Raw genomic sequence first — 21,734 nt, forward strand, 5'->3', positions numbered from 1 at the left:
ACGTTATAGTGCACTTGTGAGGAAGAGTGACTTAATTACTGTGGAGGGTAGTAGAAGGGGTAGGGGTAAACCTAAAATAACTTAGGAGGAAATAGTGAGTAAGGATTTAATATCCTTAAATCTATCAAAAGAAATGGTCCATAATCGCATAAATTGACGGAAAAGGATTCATATAGCCGACCCCACTTAGTGGGACTAAGGCTTGGTTTTGTTGTTGTTGTTTATTGCAAGGTATTAAATGGTTTTTATTATTATCGTAAATTTTTTATGGCTGGAATTCATAAGTTAGATTTTGTTTTAGTTAGAGCATATATTAAATGATTCGTATTGTTGTCATAGGGTTTTCATTATGATTACATTTTAAATATTAATGTTATTTTCGTTTAATATTCATATTGTAATGATTGTCATTGTTGTGTGTATTTAGGGTGTTTGGTTGTTATTGCATTCATTTTATGTTTAATAATTGCATATTCAGGGTTGTGTATTAATTTTGGTTGTTATATTGAATAGATGCATATTAATTTTAGAAATAACTTGTTTCCATAAGTTCAATTATTTTCTTGCCCTTTTCATTGGTTTCCATATTTTAATCTTAAGTTCGATTTGTTTCTTTAATTAATTGTTAGCATATGTGTGTCTTGTGCATATCTTTAAGAGCGTTTTAATATTAAGCCAAATATCATATTATTAAAATATGTATATTATTAGTTAACGATATTTATTATTATTACTATTAATATTATTATTATTATTATTACTATTATTGTCATTTATTATCATTATTATTATCATCATTATTATTATTGTTATCATTATGGTATTTATTATTATTGCTATTAATATTAGTATTATTACTATTATTATTAATATTATCTTTCTTATCATTATTAATATTATTATCACTGTTTTCAGTATTTTCATTATTTGGCCTTATACGTACTATGGTGCTTATTTTTATAAAATATTTTCTTGATTTTTATCCCCATGATTGCAATAAAAAGGATACTAGCTTTTTAAGCTTCACCTGCCCTCGGTTATGAGGAAATATATATATTATATATATTTTTGTGTGTTTTATTTCTCTGGATGTGTATTTCAAAAATTCACTAACAATGAGTAATTTTAAAGATCTATTAGATTAAATTTGGGATAATTCTTAATTAATTAGGTATCGTTTATAAGAACGAGCGCGTAGGGGGTGCTCTTACCTTCCCCTCGCGTAACCGAACTCCCGATCCCGATTTTGGTAACGCAGACCAATCCTACCCTTAATCGGGTAATAAGTAAGTGTTCTAACCACACTAAAAGGTTAGTGACAACTCCATTACACCATTTTTCCGAAAATTTAAAACATAATTTTTATTTCACCGACCCCATGGCACACGTGCTCCAGGACGTCGTGACAAGGCTGCCTGAGGATTCCTTCACAGAGGCATTGGCCAATAAAGAGGAAACCCTACGATTTAAGTTCAAAACAAAATTTTTTCAGAGGGGCATGCTTCAGGTTGGATTCTCTTGATATTTCTTTATTTATTTTTATAATCAAAGACAGTAGCATAAATATGTGCTCATAGATTAGTAATAACCTATTAGCTTTAAGTATGATAAAAATAATAACTAGTAATAATAAAATTTATAAATTTATAAAATTTTAATTGTTATAGTATATCAAGAGTAAAAAATATTTAAGTATTGATAGCTTGAAGTTTTAATGGATATTGAAAGCATGTTTGAATATATATCCTTCAATAAAAAAAATATACACTAAAACACACAATTAATAACATTTTAATTTTACTTATCCTTGGCATTTAGTTTTTCTTAATTTTGAATCATATTAAAACAAGTTTTTATTTCAAATGGTATTCGATATTGAGAGAAAATTTAGTGACAAATAAAAGTAAAAGACTGTCTAGGATGGATACGCAATCAATGTTAACCAAGAGACTGCTGCCCATTTATTCTCATTAATAGTTGGATGAATGATACAATATAAAGGGACAAAATTTCAATCTGAATTAAATTTTGTAATGGAAATTTTAATACTACATTAAAAAATAAAATTAAAATAAAGAAAAAAATAAACCAAATACCTGCACTGGGTTCAACTGCGTAGACTATTGTACTTTCCACAGACCCCACAATTATTTTATTTTCCTAAACATTTTTTAGAAACCAAACAGGCAACAACACATCAAATGATCGCAGATTTGCAAACAAATAGCAGATATTAAACCAACAAGTTTAACCTAAAAGCCTGATTGGAAAAGTAGATGGCGGGCAAATATACCTAGTAAGATATGAAGAAGGGACGATCAATGGCATCCAACAATGGAGTCTTGGAATAAATATCTCCAAAAAGTCCACTTCGTTCGGCAGAGGGGCGACGGTGAGGCAAGGAGCTTTGTTCGGCAGAGGGGCGACGGCGAGGTGAAGGGCTTTGTTCGAGTGAGGGGCAACGGCAAAGTGAGGGGCAACGACAAGGGGTGACGGCGAAGTGAGGGGCGACAGCTTTGGGCGACAGGGCGAGGTGAGGTGAGGGGCTTTGTTCGGTTAGAGGGCGACAACGAAGCGAGAGGTGACAGCTACGGGTAACGATGAGGGGCTGCGACGGAGAAAGGAGGATGCAGAGGGGAAGATGGGAAACATAGGAGACGAGGGAATACAGAAAAGGGAATGGAGCGAAAATGAGGGAGACTGGGGGAAACCTAGGGGGAGGTTAAGAAAGGGACTAGTGGTGATGAATCCTCCAAACTGTCACTACTACTCTACTAATAGTGACGAATACCAAAAACCGTCTCTATTAGCTTTAAAAATATTTGTTTATTTTACTAAAAGAAAAGAACTAGAAGTGACGAATCTTTAAATTCATCACTAATACTTTGAAATAATTTTTTTTATTTTTTTTAAATAAAAGAGATGTCGCAACATCCCGGCACGCATGTGCCCCGGGCGGCGAAATAAAAATCAATTTTAATTTTCAAGAAAAAAAATAAGGAAAGTCGGAGTCGCCACTAACCTTTAGTGTGGTTAAAACACATGATTACTATCCCGTTAAGGGTAGAATGGGTCTACGTTACCAGAGCTGGGGTCGGGAGTTCGGTTACGCGAAGGTAAGGTATGAGCACCCCCTACGCGCCCGTTCTTACGAACGGTACCTAATTAATTCGGAATTATCCCTAAGTTAATCTAATAAATCTTTCAAATTACTCCTATAGTGAATTTACTAATATACATGCAAAGTGAATGAATAAATAAATAAATAAATAAATAATATAAAAATATATGTAAAATATAGATATTTACATATTCCCTCAGAACTAAAGGTACGTAAAACCCGAAAGCTCATACCCTAGCATTAAAATCATAGGGATAAAAATCAAAAAAATATTTAGAAAATACGCTCCCAAATTTTGAAATTGTATAGAATTTTTCATATGAAAATATTAGTATGGGAGGTTTTAATATATGATAATAGGATAATCAGAAACTACTAAAATATTACAAATGTCAAAATAGGTAATAAAATACCATATATACTACAATACTAAAGATACTAAAAATAAAAATAAAAATAATACATAATATATTGAAAGTACTAAAAACACCCTAATAGGTAATACCAAATATCCTAAAGATACTATATGAAGTAGTACCCTATATATTAAAATACTAAAAAAAATACCCTAATAAATGATACTAAATATAGTAGTAATACCATATAATTCATAAACATATAATACAAACTTAAATACTTAAAAATACCATATAAACTAATAATAATACTAAAATACCATAATAATAAACTAATATTTATAAACTACAATATAAATACTACCATAAGAGTAATGAAAACATAATGACAAAGATAAACCTAATAAACTACGCCTAAAGACAAACATAATAATGTATGATCATAGTAATACCTATAAATACCACAATATATATAAAATGGACATAGGAAAGATAAAAACATGATAACGAACAACATACCAAAACATCACACAATAATGAAAATAATACAATAAAAGACAACCATATTCATTATTTAACATGCATTAATATAAACAATAAAAATTTAAACCTAAATGAATACTATGACAAAAACAAACCCTGCAAAAAATAAAATAAAATAAAATAAATTAACATGAAATATATATATATATATATATATATATATATATATATGAAACCTGAATTAATATTATTGCAAAAAGTGAAAAAAATTCCTGCGAAAAATAGATTAATGTTAGATATATCATATATAAAGCTCTAATTAAATATACAATAAAAAAAATTAAACTTTACATGTCAAAACCCCAAACAAATCAAAAATATATATATACATATGTATACAGGCATGTATGTGACAGTGTGAGTGCGTGTGTGCTCTGTCTGAGTACAGTGTGTGCGTGTGTGGTGTGTGCAGAGACTTACAGGGGACTCACGAGGTCTGGAGATGGCTCACGGATGGCAGCAGGGGGCGGCTATGATGGAGCTGTTCGGGTTTCTGGTGATTGGCTGCTGTGGGGGTGGTCGGTGCAGCAGGGGAGGCCACCGGTGGCTGGAGTCGTGGCTTTGCTGGCTGGCCGTGAAGGTTGATGGAGGAGATTCAACTGCTGCAGGGGCTCACCGGTGAGGTCGTATGACGATGGAGCTGCTGCTTGTGTGATGACAGTGGAAACGGCGAGTGGTGGAGGCATCGCCCAAGGCGCCGGTTGCTGGGTAGAGAATAGAGACGCGTCAGGGCTCCTCCTGAAGTTATGGTGCTCAGCTACAGAGGGATGGATGGAACAAGGGGTTCTCGGGTGGCTTGCAGAAGGTGGCGATGGCGGTTGCTAGGCGAGGAGTTGGCGAGATGGGAATGGAGATGGAAGAAGAATAAAGGAAGCAATTGAGAAGACCGGTGTGGTCTGCGGCTGGGCAGCAAAGAAGAATGATCAAAGGCTAGGTTTTTTTTTCTTGGTTTTGGCTCTGCCCGTGCGCCTCCCTCACTTTGGCCTCTGCCCTGCGCCTCCCTTTATAAAAAAAATTGGGAAACCCTATACTCTTCTTTTTTATTTGGTTTTCTTTTTCTTTTCTTTTTCTGCTTTTACTCTTATGGTAATAATGAAAATAGTAATAATAATAATTATTATAATAATAATAATAAAATCAATAAGGTAATAATAATAATAGTAATAATAATACTACTAATAATAAATAATAATAAATAATTGTAGTAAAAATAAAAATAATAAAGATATTATCAGTAAAATAATAATAATAATACTAATAATAATAATAATACTAATACTAATAGTAATAGTAAAAGAAATACTAAAAATAATGACAATAAAATAATTATTATTATAATAATAATTATAATAATAAAAGTAAAAATAATAATAATAATAATAATAATAATAATAATAATAATAATAATAAATATATCCAAAATAATAATAGTAAAGTAATACTAATAATACTACTGATAATAAATAATAATAAATAAAAATGATTATAAGAAAATAATAATAAAAATACTAATAATAATAATAATAATAATAATAATAATAATAATAATAATGAAAATAATAAGAGGGGACCCCGTTTTCTATTTAGTTAGGGCAAAAATAGGGTGTCTACAAGAGGTATTAGTGACGGTTCTCAAATTCGTCACTAATAAAGGTCTAATAGTGACGAATCCTTAAATTCGTCACTAATATTCTGAAATAAATTTTTTTTTTTTTTTAAATTAAAGAGGTATTAGTGACGGTTCTCAAATCCGCCACTAATAATGGTCTAATAGTGACGAATCTTTAAATTCGTCACTAATACTCTAAAATAATTTTTTTTAAATAAAAGAAGTATTAGTGATGGTTCCCAAATCCATCACTAATAAGTGGTTAATAGTGACGAATCTTCAAATTCGTCACTAATACTTTGAAGTAATTTTTTAAAATTTTTTTTTAAATAATAGTAGTAACGGTTATTTAATTGTCACTAATAAGAGTCTTTTAGTGACGGATTTAATTCGTCACTAATATTGCGCAAGTCGTCCCTAATATTTTTTTCGGGATAATTTCTGCGTGAAAATTGTTATCCCGCTATTTTTTCCTGATTTTAGTGACGAAATTATTAGTGGCGGTTTCAAATCTATCACTAATAGTGTCGTATTAGTGACGGTTGATAAAACTATCACTAATACTCACTTTTAGTGACAAAATTGAATATGTCACTAATAGTTTCTTCACTAAAAAATAATTTTCTTGTAGTGATAATACCCTATGTGTCTTAGATGGTTATAATTATGAGGTACTCTATATATACCCCCTCATTTGCAAAAATTAATATGAGATTAGCAATAATAATTAGCAAATATCCACTGATTTTCAAAAAGCCAAAATCTAATATTCAAGCCATATACTACTCATCTTACTCATTCATAGTGCAAATACTTTTTTGTAAGAGTTTTCTTGTGTTAATATCACTAAGCTTAAGCTCTCTCTTGTTCTTGATTGATTGAGATTATTTTATTAGAGAACAAAGCACCAAGTTTCCTTAGGAGACTTTGTTAATAAGTCTTCCTTAGGAATACTTCATTGAGCCTTTAAGTTTTGCATTATCATTGCAATACTCAAGGAGTTCACATTAGATTTTGATTGCTAAAATATTTTACAAATCATTTTCAAAATATCTCTTGTGCTTATATTTGAGAAATATATATTTTGAGATATTTGCTTGAGTGCTAAAAGATATTTGTTGCTATACCTTTTGATTGAGATCGTCTTTTTAATACAAAGATCAAAAAAAGTTTTACAAATCATTTTTGAATATTTGAAAAAATGTTAGGTACTTACACTGATTATATGCATCGAATTCAATATGATGTCACCATGTATTTGTATTTTAATTAAACTAAGCATATATAATTATTTTTTATAGATATAAAGAAATCATATATATATACATACATACACTTGATGCACCAAATAAATTCTCAAAAAAATCTATGCTACCAGAAATGCTAAATCATTATAAAAGTAGAGGAATGGCGTTTATGTAAATTGTCCTGCGTCTAACCCAAGTTAATGAATACGTTTAATTGGACAGGAAAAGGAAAATGCTGAGCCCGACCAGGGGAGGGGAGGGGAAGGGGAAGGGGGTGGGGGGGTAGCTTCCCATGCAACTTCGTGGAAGGAGAAGAAAAAGGCCATGAACCAATTCAATTTAGAGCGAAACGCTTCTTTAATTTCTTCTGTACCTTCGTCGGCATCATTCCAATTTCCCTTCCCTTCCCTTCCCTCCCCTCCACCTCTATTTAAATCCTCCCCTTCACCTTAATTTCAATATATCACAATTCACATGCATGCATGCATTAATCCCACTGCTACTATCGTTAATTTCAAACCATATTCCCACAGTCAGAAAGCTTACGTACCTACATTTCCTCATTTAGTTTTTTTAGAGAGAGTATAATTAATGGCGGGCAATAGGGTGGTGTTTGAGGATTATTTTCCGGCGATGGTGGAGATACTGGGGGCGGAGGGGTTCATGAAGGAGCTGTGCAAGGGGTTTCGGTTGCTGATGGACGTCGACAAGGAGCTGATAACCTTTGAGAGTCTGCAGCGTAACTCGGCGGTGCTGGGGATGGAGGACACCACCGACGACCAGCTCCGGTGTATGCTCCGGGAAGGCGACCTTGACGGCGACGGTGCTCTCTCCCTCACGGAGTTCTGCATTCTCATGTTCCGGCTGAGTCCCGATTTGATGGATGAATCCAGAAAGTGGCTGCACGAAATTCTGTTTAATGCTTTGTAATTTTATTTTGATTGGCACTCTCCATATCTATATATATATATTGGGTGGTGTATCGCATTACCTGTGCCATTACATATTAGAAGTTTTGTATTTCCTCGTCCAGCTAATGTAAATAACTTTTTAAAAAAGAAATCAATGGCAAGAAAGTTGATTCTAACTACACATTCATATCTATGAACAGAAGAATTGAAAAATTAAATTTATCACATGATTTCATTATAAATTCTAATCAAATTTTTATTTCATTCTATAATTCACTATTACATAAAGGAAAATAAATTTGAAGGAATAAAATAAAAGATATAGCAAACCAATGAAGAAAATTTTAATTTTATAAGTTTTTAAATTTTCACTTTTAATAGAATTGGATATGGAGAGAAATAATATGGAAAAAAAAAATTCAATTCCTTTCTTCAAACAAAATCTTGTCCCAAATATGAACCCTCGTGTTTGGAAACTTGGATTTCAGACCTTGAATTTGATTTGGGTGAATTTGGATAAATTTCAATACAATTTTATACTACATCTTATTCAAATAAAAGACAACTCCAAATATAAGGTTTAAGTGTTTGGTAAGAAGTTATAAGGCAACTATAAATTTAGGAATGAAAATTTATGTATAAATAATTTAATTTATAATATTCGGAAAAAAATATATATCTATAGAAACCAATGGAATCAAATAATTTGTCAAGAAAAAAAAACAAAAGAAAAAAAACAAAGGGCTGGCCCTTTTTAGTTGTACTTAAAAAAAAAAAATAACAGTTTTTATTCCTCAATTTAAAATTTTTAAAGAATTACTTTTAAAATAGCTTATTTTTTCAGTTTTATAATATTTGTATAAAAATGAAACATTAAAAAGTTTTGACATGATTCACTCATAAAAAATAATTTTATTTTCCATTTCTAACTTCAATGTAATTACAAAAATACCATCTTTTTTGTTAAACTAAACAAATATTTTTTCTACATTTTTAATAAAAATTAATCTTTGAAAAAATAAGTTGATATTTTTATAATTCTTTAGAAAAATAAAAAAATAAAAATTATTTCTACAGCTAAACGGGCTTAACTTTTTTTAACTTCTAAAGTTTTAAATTCTTAAATTTTAAAAGTTCGCCAAAATTGACTTTTAAAAGCTAAAAAAGTCATTTACTAAAACTTTTTACACTTAACTTTTTTTATTTTTATTTTATAATAAAAAAGTTCATCCAAAAAAAATAGGCCGAATCACCCTAAAACAATTTCTATATATATATATATAACATTTTTCTCATCAAAGAAGCTGCGCATAACATAATGTGGAATCTAATAAGCTAATGGGAAGTTTTTAAAAATCATGCAATAATATTTTTGGTCTCGGCCCTGTTTGGGAGGGAAAATTGCTTCATCTGAAAGCAAATTTTCTGGGGAAAGTGTGAACCCAGTTTCTGGTCTTAACGTGTAGGTGAATTTCTCGGGCTATGCCAAATTTGAGTCAACTACGTAACAATAAAATAAATAAATAAATAAGAAAAAGGAAAAGAGAGAAAAGAAAAATATTGATATGTCTAGCCAGGTTAGCTCAAATGGTAAGAACGACTTATGACTTTGATGACTATAAGGTCAGGTTCAATTCTCCTTTAAGGCATTACGCTGATGAATTATTAGGGTACGTCAATGGGCGAACAGTTTTTATCTTTCAGATTTTGTGCCGCACTATAGTGTCCAAAGTGACGTAATGGTGGCTGAGTCCCCAGATCATTTAAAAAAAAAAAAATTTGATATTATCCATGAAGTTTTTCATGTGATCAATTAATAGCTTTAAGAGCGCCATCAGTTCTTTAGCTTTTGGTCAATTGGCTGACTGGACATCGACAGGGTGATGGAATATGAAAGTAATTAAAACCATAGATACAACAGTCAAAATATTTTTATAAGCAAAAAAAGAAATAGTGAAAATGTTTAGATTCTTGAGAGGTATTAGAATATGTACACTAGCAATTTTACACTATTCAGTGTTGTTTTGATGCTTTAGTTATTTTAAAATTATGCTATTACTCTATTAGTTATTATTGTTGCATTATTTTATAATTCCAGTCATTATTTTTTATTCCCTCTTATTTATCCATAAAAAAATATAATTTGGCAAGCTATTATAAATGATTACCAAACGTACGTGTAGACACCCCAATTTTAACCAGGCCTTTCCAAGGAGACCTCATGTCAAAACCTTCCCACACATCCTTGTAGGTCCCACACTGGTTGTGGACCCCACACATTCTTGTAGGTCCTATGGTGTTCGTGGATCCCGCATATCCTTGTAGGTCCCACACTGCTTGTGGGCCCCACATATCTCCATTGGGCCCCACTTCTCCTGGTACGCTAACTCAGATTCTTACATCCAGTGCACGTTACCCCCTCTGGTACACTAGCTCGGATTCCTACATCCGATGGACGTTACCCTCTTTGGTACGCTAACTCGGATTCCTACATCCGATGCACGTTACCCCCTCTAGTACGTTAGCTCAGGTTCCTACATCCGGTGCACGTACGCTAGCTCGGATTCCTACATCCGATGCGCGTTACCTCTTTTGGCATGCTTGTGCCTGCTAGCTCGGGTTCCTATAACCCTTAAATGGCTTATGGACCCCACATTGCTTGTGGGCCCCATATATCTCCATTGTGCCCCACATAGTTTGTGGGCCCCACTTCTCTTGGTACGCTAGCTTGGATTCCTACATCCGATGCACATTACCCTCTTTGGTACGCTAGCTCGAATTCCTATATCCGATAAACGTTACCCCCTATGGTACGCTAGCTCGGATTCCTACATCCGATGCACCTTACCCTCTTTGGTACGCTAGCTCGAATTCCTACATCCGATGCACGTTACCAACTCTGGTACGCTAGCTCGGATTCCTACATCCGATGCACATTACCTCTTTTGGCATGCTTGTGCCTGCTAGCTCAGGTTCCTATAACCCTTAAATGGCTTGTGAACCCCACACATCTTTTTAGGTCCCACATGGCTTGTGGGCCCCACATGTCTCAATTGGGCCCCACACGATTTTTGGGCCCCACTTCTCCTGGTACGTTAGTTCGAATTCCTACATCTGGTGCACGTTACCCTCTCTGGTATACTAGCTCGGATCCACATATCCGGTGCCTTGCTAGCTCGGGTTCCTGTAACCCTCAAACGGCTTGTGGACCCCACATGGCGCGTAGGCCCCACACATCTTTGATGGGCTCGCACAGCTTCTAGAACCCTCATATTATTATTATTATTATTATTATTATTATTATTATTATTATTATTATTATTATTATTTATTTTAATTTGTCAAATGCAAGCATACTTTATTCCCCCATCATCACTCACCACATGTCATGTTTCTTCCCTTTATCATTCTTCCCATACTATATTCCCTTCATAATTCTTCATCCCATACTTTATTCCCCCCATCATCACTCACCACATGTCATGTTTCCTTCCTTTATCAATCTTCCCATGCTATATTCTCTTCATCATTCTTCATCCCATACTTTGTTCCCCCCATCATCACTCACCACATGTCATGTTTCCTCCCTTTATCAATCTTCCCATGCTATATTCTCTTCATTATTCTTCATCCCATACTTTGTTCCCTCCATCATTACTCACCACATGTCATGTTTTCTCCTTTTATCATTCTTCCCATACTAATTTCCCTTCATCATTCTTCCCCCCATACTTGGTTCCCCCCATCATGACTCCCCTATGTCTTCTTTCCTATGCTTGCCCCAAGCTAAGTCTATAAATAGCCCTCTCATTCCAAGCACAAAAGGAAGAGAGCTCTTAGTGGTGGTAAGGAGAAGATTTCAAATATTGAAATTTTCTATCATGAGTTTATGAAGCTAGTTTTTTTTTTAGTAAAGATCAAGAGGTCGACTGATCCCATTTCCTATCGGTGCTGAGTCACCCCATTTGAAGAAGGCACCCCGTAGTGCCTCAAATTAGAGCTCAAGAACAACTCTCGAGAAGACGTTGTAGAGCGGCCCTAGTAGACTCATTAACAGGAAAAGAAGACCGGAGCAGAGGAAAACGAAAGAAGATCAAGCGATCGATTGATCCCTTTTCCTACCGGTGCCGGGTCACTCCATTTGAAGAAGGTACTCCCTAGTGCCTCGAGTCGGAGCTCAAGAACAACCCTCGGGAAGGCGCTGTAGACTAACCCCTGCGGATTCACATACAGGAGAAGAAGACCCGAGGAGAAAAAGACGATAGGTAAGACCAATGAACTTTCTCTTCCTATGTTACATCTCCGTCCCCCTTTCCCGAACCGATCTCTGCTGGTTTATTTGATTCTATTTCATTTCTTATTTTATTTTAAATGGCTTCTTTTTAACTCATAAAAAATAAAAAAAATAAAAAAGAAATTTCATAAATGACACAAAAATTCAAAAAAAAATTGTCAAAGAAAATTCAAAAATTTTTAAGGCTTTGAAACTTATTTAAATTTGAAAATTTTTGAAGAAAATTCAAGAAAGTTTCCAACATGTTTGGCAAAGGTTAGATCTGTTTCCCCACATTCAAGATTTTCAAAAATACATTCTAAAGTCATATCTTTAAAACTATGACTTTCATGATTGTTGTCTAAAATTCTGTTGTATTCGGAAGAACATTGGAAAACCCTGAAAAATCAATGGTCTCGACCAAGACCTTAAACTGGTTTTCCCTCAAACCGGTCAAGGTTTGACCGGTTCACCATTTCCCGGACCGGTTCATACCTCGGTTCTCCATCATCCTTGCTGTATTACCTATATATTCCCCCCCGAAAATTCATAAAAATCATAAAATTTTCGAAAATCCCAAAATACTTTCACATTTTGATTTTAAAATGATTTGATTTGTGTTATTGAAAAGTTCCAGAAAAAAAAATCACAAAAAATCACAAAATCATTTTCATACCTAGGAAAAATCACAAAAACAAAAACATCTTTTTGGCACAAAAAATCATTCCAAATCCCCGAAACAAATTCCTCAAAACCTCCCGGATAGTATATTTCCTACTTAGAAAAAAAAAAATTATAGATTCAAAACACTCGCGGGAGCGTCTTTCGTATCCATTTTTTGATTTTACTTCCCGATGATTGCGACCAGAGCATTGACTATTAGGCTTTGGATGACCTGGTTCTGAGCGAATACCATATAGTATTTCATTCTTTTGACTTTTGAAAGGAGAGTAATCTTTAAAGACTTCTTACATGTATTTTCGGGATAATTCTTTTTAATCTGGCCTACCGTCGTAATGAACGAGGCCAGTAGGGGGATGCTTTAATACCTTCCCCTTGCCTAACACCATACTCCCGAGCCTGAATCTGGCCCTGACGCAGAAAGCCGATTCTAACCATAAAGGGCTCGGTATCAGTGGCGCCCGCGCGGGGGCGGGCGGGTCCCCGGGCCCCCCCCCCCTGCCAGCGCCCCGGCCCCCCGGTAGCAATCAAGTGATCAACAACACTTCAAAAGGTTAGTGGCCCGACTCACCACACATCCCGTTCTCACGAAAAATTCAATTCAACACTACACATTCAATTGTTACCCAGTCGCAAGCCGAACATTTTTAAAGCAGAGATTGTTCTGGAAGCCCGCTGCCGGGTCCGGGCACCGTCGCGCCAGCCCCATGGCGATGTCCGCTGGGGCGTACTAGCCGAGTTGCGGATAATGCCCCTAATCCATCGCTTAGTACTCCATGTGATCTTCAATCAATATGTATAAGCCGTTTTGATTACTCCTTTCATTTTGTTCAAATTGGTTGCTATGCCTATAACATGCCCAATACCTTCTGAATGCCCACGCCTGCCCTTGTTCTTACGCATTGTCTGAAATAACCCACATGTGTATTGCGTTCGTCTCCTGGATCACCTCGATGTTTTTAGCTAGCATGTGATTAGCCCAGTATGCCTTTGGGATAGCATCGCATGTTTTGTTTACGCCTTGTTGCTATTTTGTAAGCAGGTGTTCTGCAAATGACTGAGGGGGTTGGACCTGGAACGTAGAAGCCTGTCCCGCTGTATAGGGGGTATGTAGTGTGAAAATGGTTCTGAAAGCTCTCACCTCTCACCCCAGCTCTACACCCGGGCTTTCCAGCTAGGATTAGAAAGGAGTTTAATAGTGCGAGTTCCCAATGAGGTATGGACATTATGGTCGGCCCGTCGAACCACTTGAGAACGCTCAGTGTGATGCTTTTTTGGGACATCTGATGAGGGAGGATGAAAGTTTCCATCTGGGGGGACCTTTTAAATAGGGGTATGTGGTTGACGAGGCTTAAACCAAGCACGTGGATTGTTTCAGTTACCAAATCGCCTTGTCCTAGGGTAGGCATCAGAGGTATCTTATTGGATCATAATTAGTCCCCACGGGTGATTCCCTTAAAGGAACCAATGTTTTTAATCACTTGTAAACTTTGAGCTTTAAAATCGAAACCATCTTCTTCGAAAAAGTCATTTCCCAAAATTTAAACCGGGTTGGGATTTTCAAAGGTCAGACAAATCACGCAAGACAATAATGTAGTGCCAAAATGACGGCAGGCCATTTTTTCTACTACCCCAAGTTAGAGAAAGAAAACACCCCTTGATACCCTCTATTGTGCCTAAAAATATTTAATCTTTCGTTTAAACCCGCCAAAGGATCACACCCCACACTGGGGCAGTTTTGGAAAGATCGATCTCGAATGAAGCCTAAATAAATGAATAAAGGCACGAAAAAAAAAAAAAGAAAAGGAAAATGATGCAAAAGAATGAGGGGAAAATCAAAGTACAGGAAAGGTGGGAGATATGCGTCATTTGTGATCTTTGGCCAATTCACACTTTGGTAAAATTCATAAGTTCGAGCCTCATGCACCCTTTCTTCTTTAACCAATACCCACAACCTACATTACAACCTGAATGAAAAGACCTGACCAGATTGGCATATGTTGTTGCCTCAAATGATTTGTCAGACTTAATATTGAGCCTGAACTACGTAATGACCTGATCCTGAAAAGGTACGTAGGCAGCTTGTTCAAAAGGACGAGTTCGGTCAAACTCTTGTAAAAATGTCTCACCCCAAACTGGGGTAGGATTTGTTGCCATGGGATGGGTTTTTGAGCCTTGGTTTCCTTATTCTTCTGAAAACCTAAATCCCCGAGTCTACATTTCGTCCAGAGTCTTAAAGACCATCCAGAGATCGAAACGTGAAGCAAAGCACCAAAATAAGCCGTGAGCAAACAACGGACCTAGGGGCACTATTCAACCTTACAGTACCAGAAGGGTCAGTCTCCATCTAGTTGAAACTGGGGCAGTTATCGCAAAAACAAGAGATTTTAGTTTTCACAAATTAATGTCGATACCTTTTAAAACAAGGGATGCTGTTGTAAAATTATCTTTTTCCTGAATAAATTTTGAATGTAACAGAACAACTATTTCGCACAGATTGACGTCCTGATTCAGCACATTAATGACATAAATGCATGATTATTCTCATTATTAGGGATCCCCCGTTTATTGAGGTCAAAAATCAAGAACCCAATAAACTAGGAGGGTGTTCAGGCACCAATGAGGAGCCTGAAGCATGTCAAACATCGGTAATGAAGGAATGTTGGGTCAGATTCGGCGTACTCCTTCGAGTTTTGGGAATCTCTAGAAGCGTTAGTGATTAACTATCAGGTTAGATCTTGAACAATCCCTGAGTTTGGAAGATCATGGAAAGTACTGACAGCCAGACACTGGGGCAAATTTTGAGTATCTTTTGGAATCTGAAGTGCCGACAGTCAGACGCTGGGGCAGAAATTGAGCATCTTTGGATTTTGAGGAAAGCGCTGATAGAACAAATGTTGAGTATCTTCGGGAAAGTACCGACAGTCAGACACTGGGGTAATTTTGAGTGCCTGTAGAAATTTGAAAATGGTCAGAGTCGTGACGAGAAAAGCACTGGGCCATATTTCGAAACCCTTTTGGAATCCGAAACGCGGTAAAGACTAATAGAGTATGGATGAAACCAGGGCAGTTCCATTTAAGGCGAAGTTGGGTACCATCGTGCCATACTAGAACTTAAAAGTGTGGCCAAGATCCGGGATCGAGAAGAAGGACCATGCATCCTCATACATTTCATGCATGCACTTCATGCATCTTCATGCATTTAGTGAAAGGCATTCCCATTATAGGAAGCAGCATACAGACATATCATGTAACAGGCATCATGTATATATAACAACATGCTCCTGCATTCAAGCATCGCAATTTAGTAACACGCATACATATAGTAGTAGAGCACCATTCATTCATACTTGCCTGATTGAATAAATTTTTAATTAATCCTGTTGCATCCATAGCCAACCAGCGTAGGGGTTTGGTCATTGTACCCCCGTGACCCAAATTTTTACATCCATAACAAGCCATTCAGAGGATATTACAACCCGGTTCAATGTACCAACAACACTATTGTCCTCAGTAAAAAAAAATAAAAATAAATAAATAAATAAAAATAAAAATAAAAAAAGGGAAAGAGAAAACACTCAAATTTTATTAATTGCCCTCACTTATGGCGGAGGAATACCGTGGTTACAGTCATGGTCCCGGGAGATTACAACCAGAACTCTCCAAAAACCCAAAAACAAAAAAAACAAAAAAAAAAAATTGATCTTTTACAGGTCACGTACAGACGGATTTTCATTTCAGGCTGAAGAACAAGAAGTCGGACCTTTTCCATGCGCCATGATTTTGAGCCATTTTTGCTCCCGCTAGATGTCCTCCCGGCTTTTCTCTAACTCAGCTATTCTAGGCCTAAGGTCGTCGGAGTAAACTGCTACCATTTTTCTCAAATCATCGACCTCCCATTTTAACATATTATTTTCTTGCCTTAACTTCCTCGTTTTCTGCTGTTCCTCTTGGTATTTCATCCGTAAGATGTAGGTTTCATTCTCGAGGAGGGTCACAGTTTCGTTCTGTCTCTACAGACGATGGGCTAGGTGAGATGTCGAGGACATTGCCTGGGCACTGTGATAGAGTGCCTGGTTGGCTATGCCGGGATCAGACATCGAGGCCAGTACTGTCTCATTCCTCAGCATTTCTTTTTGGAACTGAGGAGAGAGTTGGAAGGAGCCGAGAGCACTAGAACAGAATGGCACCTCTGGTGCCACATTCAAATCAGGAACCCGCTTGGAAGATGAAGCCCCAGCCATGAGAAATGTTTAAGAGTGTTGAGAGATTCGAAAATAGTTAAGGTTCGGTTTCTCGTAACAGAGGATGGCCAAAGATAGGTTACAATCACGCGTGGAGTTTGCCTGTGGTGTTTAAGTATGAGAGGAAGTCCGTTTAAATAGAATAAAAAGGATTGTCATGCTGAGTGTGTGTCTGACAGAAGGACGAGAGAGGCGACGTGCATCGAGAAGCCCCCAAAGTTTGTGAGCTAGGTAAGCTGTGAGAGTTGTGCAGTCCCCTTAGTGGAGGATTATGTTCACAAGGCGGCGAAAAAAAAATCCCGAGGTGGATTTTGAGAGACGTGGAGCAGTCATAATATCTAAACCCGAGGAAAAAGAAAAAGAAAAAAGAGAAAAAGGGGGGGCGCATTTATTCTTGGGGCCTGTTTAAAAATAAAATAAAAAAAAGGAACTCGAAGCCGGTTTGTTTTGCACAAAGCCCAACTATTTAAATAAACTCAGGTTTTATTTTTGAAAAGGAAAAGTGGGCCGGCCTATTTTAAAAAATGACTTGGGCCCTATTTCTTTCTAAATTGGTTCGGCCCGATTTTGAAACTCAATCCAAGCCCAACCGTTTTAATAGACATAGGCTTTAAAAAGTGGGCCGGCCTATTTTAAAAATGACTTGAGACCTGTTTCTTTCTGAATTGGGCCAACCCAATTTTAAAACTCAATCCAAGCCCAACCGTTTTAATAGACATAGGCTTTTGTTTTTAAAAAAAAAAAAAAAATAGGCCAACCTCTTTTAAAAATGACTTGGGCCCTATTTCTTTCTGAATTGGTTCGGCCCAGTTTTAAAACTCAATCCAAGCCCAACCGTTTTAATAGACACGGGCTTTTGTTTTTTTAAAAAAAAAAATGGGCTGACCTCTTTTAAAAATGACTTGGGCCCTATTTCTTTCTGAATTAGTTCGGCCCGGTTTTGAAACACAATCCAAGCCCAACCATTTAAATAAACACGGGGTTTATTTTAAAAAAAAAAAAAAAAAGTGGACCGGTCTATTTTAAATGACCTGGGCTCTGTTTCTTTCTGAATTGGGCCGGCTCGGTTTTAAAACTCCATCCAAGCCTAACTGTTTAATTAGACACAGGCCTTATTTTTTAAAAGAAAAAGTGGGCCGGCCTATTTTAAAAATGACTTGGGCCCTGTTTCTTTCTAAATTAGGCCAGCTCATTTTAAAAATCAAAGCCCATTTTTCGAAAGTAAACTCGGGCCCAATTCACTCAAGCTCGTCCCAAAGACCACACATGACCTGAACACGTGATAAAGCCCATGTGGCTCGCTCGTGATCCCCCGAATTCACTCAGCTCACTCGACTCGAAGACCAGTTGACTCATCCTCGACCTCACCACCCCAACTGAAACCCTAATGAAACCCTAAACCTAACTTCCAAACCAGAAATACCTCAAGCCCTAAATTTCCACACAAATAACAACCAGTAATCAAGCATACACAACATTGAATATATATATATATATAAAGAGAAGAAAGAAAGAGCTTATCTCCTTTGGGAGTTCGAAAGAACTCCCCTTGCATCTGTGCGGATCTTCCCTACCGGGGCACTCCCGGTGATCATCATTTGTCTGGCCTTCACCAGATCTCTCCAGATCTGACCGCGAGAACAGAATAGGAGGCTGATCGGAGCTGGATCATCTCTAAAGGTGTTTGGGATCTTTAAGTTTGCCAAGATCTAAGGTCTCTGAAGAACGGTATATAGAGAGAGAGCTTGGAGATAAGGTTTTAAGTTTGCAGCAAATAAGAGCAGAGCACAGGGATTAAAAGAGGAGAACAGAGAGGGTGAAAGAAGAGAGAAGAGAGAAAGAGGGGGCGTTCAAGAGAATGAAACGCAGGGAAATGAATAGAACAAAAAAATTAGGTTTAAATATCTAAAGCCCCGGTGCCACAGGATTCAACCAAGAGGCAATCCGCTGTCCGTTCGATCAAAAAGTCTGCGTGCCCACCCTGATCCCCACACGATCTGTGTTTTTCAAGGACGGTTAGGATTGTGCCACGCCTTGATCCGGGTCACATTTGACCAGCCAATCAGTCACCAACACGTGGCTCATTTTCCCCCACAAACAAAAAGTCTGCATGGCCACCCTGATCACAGCACGATCTGTGTTTTCCAAGGACGGTCAGGATTGTGCCACGCCTTGATCCGGGTCACATTTGACCAGCCAATCAGTCACCAACACGTGGCTCATTTTTCCTCACACACAAAAAGTCTGCGTGGCCACCCTGATCACCGCACGATCTGTGTTTTCCAAGGATGGTCAGGATTGTGCCACGCCTTGATCCGGGTCACATTTGACCAGCCAATCAGTCACCAACACGTGGCTCATTTTCCCCCACACACAAAAAGTCTACATGGCCACCCTGATCACCGCACGATCTATGTTTTCCAAGGACGGTCAGGATTGTGCCACGCCTTGATCAGGGTCACATTTGACCAGCCCCTCAGTCACAAACACGTGGCACCCCTTCTCAACCGCACGATCTGTGTTTTCCAAGGACGGCCTGGATTGAGCCACATCATTTATCCACACCCACATACACAAGCCATTTAGTCACTGACATGTGACACCTCTCCTTAACCGCATGATCTGTGTTTTCCAAGGACGGTCAGGATTGTGCCACGCCTTGATTCGGGTCACACTTGACCAGCCCCTCAGTCACTGACACGTGGCACCCCTCCTCAACCGCACAATCTGTGTTTTCCAAGGACGGCCTGGATTGAGCCACATCATTGATCCACACCCACATATACCAGCCACTCAGTCACTGACACGTGGCACCCCTCTTCAACCATTCGATCTATGTTTTCCCAGGATGAACTAGATCATGCCAGGTCTTCGATCCGGGTCACCCTCCATCCTCCTACTTAGCACATGACTTTACTCAGAACACGACACGTGGTCGGCTGTATGGCCTAGCTAAAATAGGTGTCTTTTATCTTTATAGGCCTGTTGCTATAAATAACGTAGGAGAGTTCCTACTGTTACCCCAAAGCAACAAGACCTATAAAGAGGGGCAGCTGTATACACCCCAATTTTAACCAGGCCTTTCCGAGGAGACCTCATGTCAAAACCTTCCTACACATCCTTGTAGGTCCCACACTGGTTGTGGACCCCACACATTCTTATAGGTCCCACACTGGTTGTGGACCCCACACATTCTTGTAGGTCCCATGGTGTTACATCCTTGTAGGTACCACACTGCTTGTGGGCCCCACATATCTCCATTGGGCCCACTTCTCCTAGTACGCTAGCTCGGATTCCTACATCCAGTGCACGTTACCCCCTCTGGTACGCTAGCTTGGATTCCTACATCCGATGCACGTTACCCTCTTTGGTACCCTAGCTCGGATTCCTACATCCGATGCACATTACCCCCTCTGGTACATTAGCTCAGGTTCCTACATCCGGTGCACATACGCTAGCTCGGATTCCTACATTCGATGCGCGTTACCTCTTTTGGCATGCTTGTGCCTACTGGCTCGGATTCCTATAACCCTTAAATGGCTTGTGGACCCCACATTGCTTGTGGGCCCCACATATCTCCATTGTGCCCCACATAGTTTGTGGGCCCCACTTCTCCTGGTACGCTAGCTTGGATTCCTACATCCGATGCACGTTACCCTCTTTGGTACGCTAGCTCGGATTCCTACATCCGGTACACGTTACCCCCTCTGGTACACTAGCTCAGATTCCTACATCCGATGCACGTTACCCGCTCTGGTACGCTAACTCGGATTCCTACATCCGATGCACGTTACCTCTTTTGGCATGCTTGTGTCTGCTGGCTCGGGTTCCTATAACCCTTAAATGGCTTGTGGACCCCACACATATTTTTAGGTCCCACATGGCTTGTGGGCCCCACATGTCTCAATTGGGCCCCACACGATTTGTGGGCCCCACTTCTCCTGGTACGCTAGCTCGGATTCCTACATATGGTACACATTACCCCCTCTGGTATACTAGCTCGGATCCACATATCCGGTGCCTTGTTAGCTCGGGTTCCTATAACCCTCAAACGGCTTGTGGACCCCACATGGCACGTGGGCCCCACACATCTCTGATGGGCTCCGCACAGCTTCTAGAACCCTCATATTATTATTATTATTATTATTATTATTATTATTATTATTATTATTATTATTATTATTTATTTATTTATTTTAATTTGTCAAATGCAAGCATACTTTGTTCCCCCATCATCACTCACCACATGTCATGTTTCTTCCCTTTATCATTCTTCCCATACTATATTCCCTTCATAATTCTTTATCCCATACTTTGTTCCCCCCATCATCACTCAACACATGTCATGTTTTCTCCCTTTATCAATCTTCCCATGCTATATTCTCTTCATCATTCTTCATCCCATACTTTGTTCCCCCCATCATCACTCACCACATGTCATGTTTCCTCCCTTTATCAATCTTCCCATGCTATATTCTCTTCATTATTCTTCATCCCATACTTTGTTCCCTCCATCATCACTCACCACATGTCATGTTTTCTCCTTTTATCATTCTTCCCATGCTAATTTCCCTTCATCATTCTTCCCCCCATACTTGGTTCCCCCCATCATGACTCCCCTATGTATTCTTTCCTATGCTTGCCCCAAGTTAAGTCTATAAATAGCCCTCTCATTCCAAGCACAAAAGGAAGAGAGCTCTTAGTGGTGGTAAGGAGAAGATTTCAAATATTGAAATTTTCTATAATGAG

General features: G+C 37.8%; 1 protein-coding gene across 1 annotated transcript; it reads left to right on the forward strand.

The window, feature by feature from the left end:
• The first annotated feature begins 7,467 nt into the window (after positions 1-7,467).
• On the forward strand, positions 7,468-7,847 carry LOC131152749 (calcium-binding protein PBP1-like). Its single transcript, XM_058104601.1, has one exon. It carries the CDS (start codon positions 7,468-7,470, stop codon positions 7,804-7,806), a length of 339 nt encoding a protein of 112 aa, XP_057960584.1. The 3' UTR covers positions 7,807-7,847.
• Positions 7,848-21,734: the final 13,887 nt, after the last annotated feature.

This window comes from Malania oleifera, chromosome 4 (assembly GCF_029873635.1).
Source record: "Malania oleifera isolate guangnan ecotype guangnan chromosome 4, ASM2987363v1, whole genome shotgun sequence".
In the NCBI taxonomy this organism is placed as follows: Eukaryota; Viridiplantae; Streptophyta; class Magnoliopsida; order Santalales; family Ximeniaceae; genus Malania; species Malania oleifera.

Excerpts from the sequence above, each read along its gene's own strand:
- LOC131152749 (XM_058104601.1), top strand. The coding sequence starts at position 7,468 with ATGGCGGGCAATAGGGTGGTGTTTGAGGATTATTTTCCGGCGATGGTG.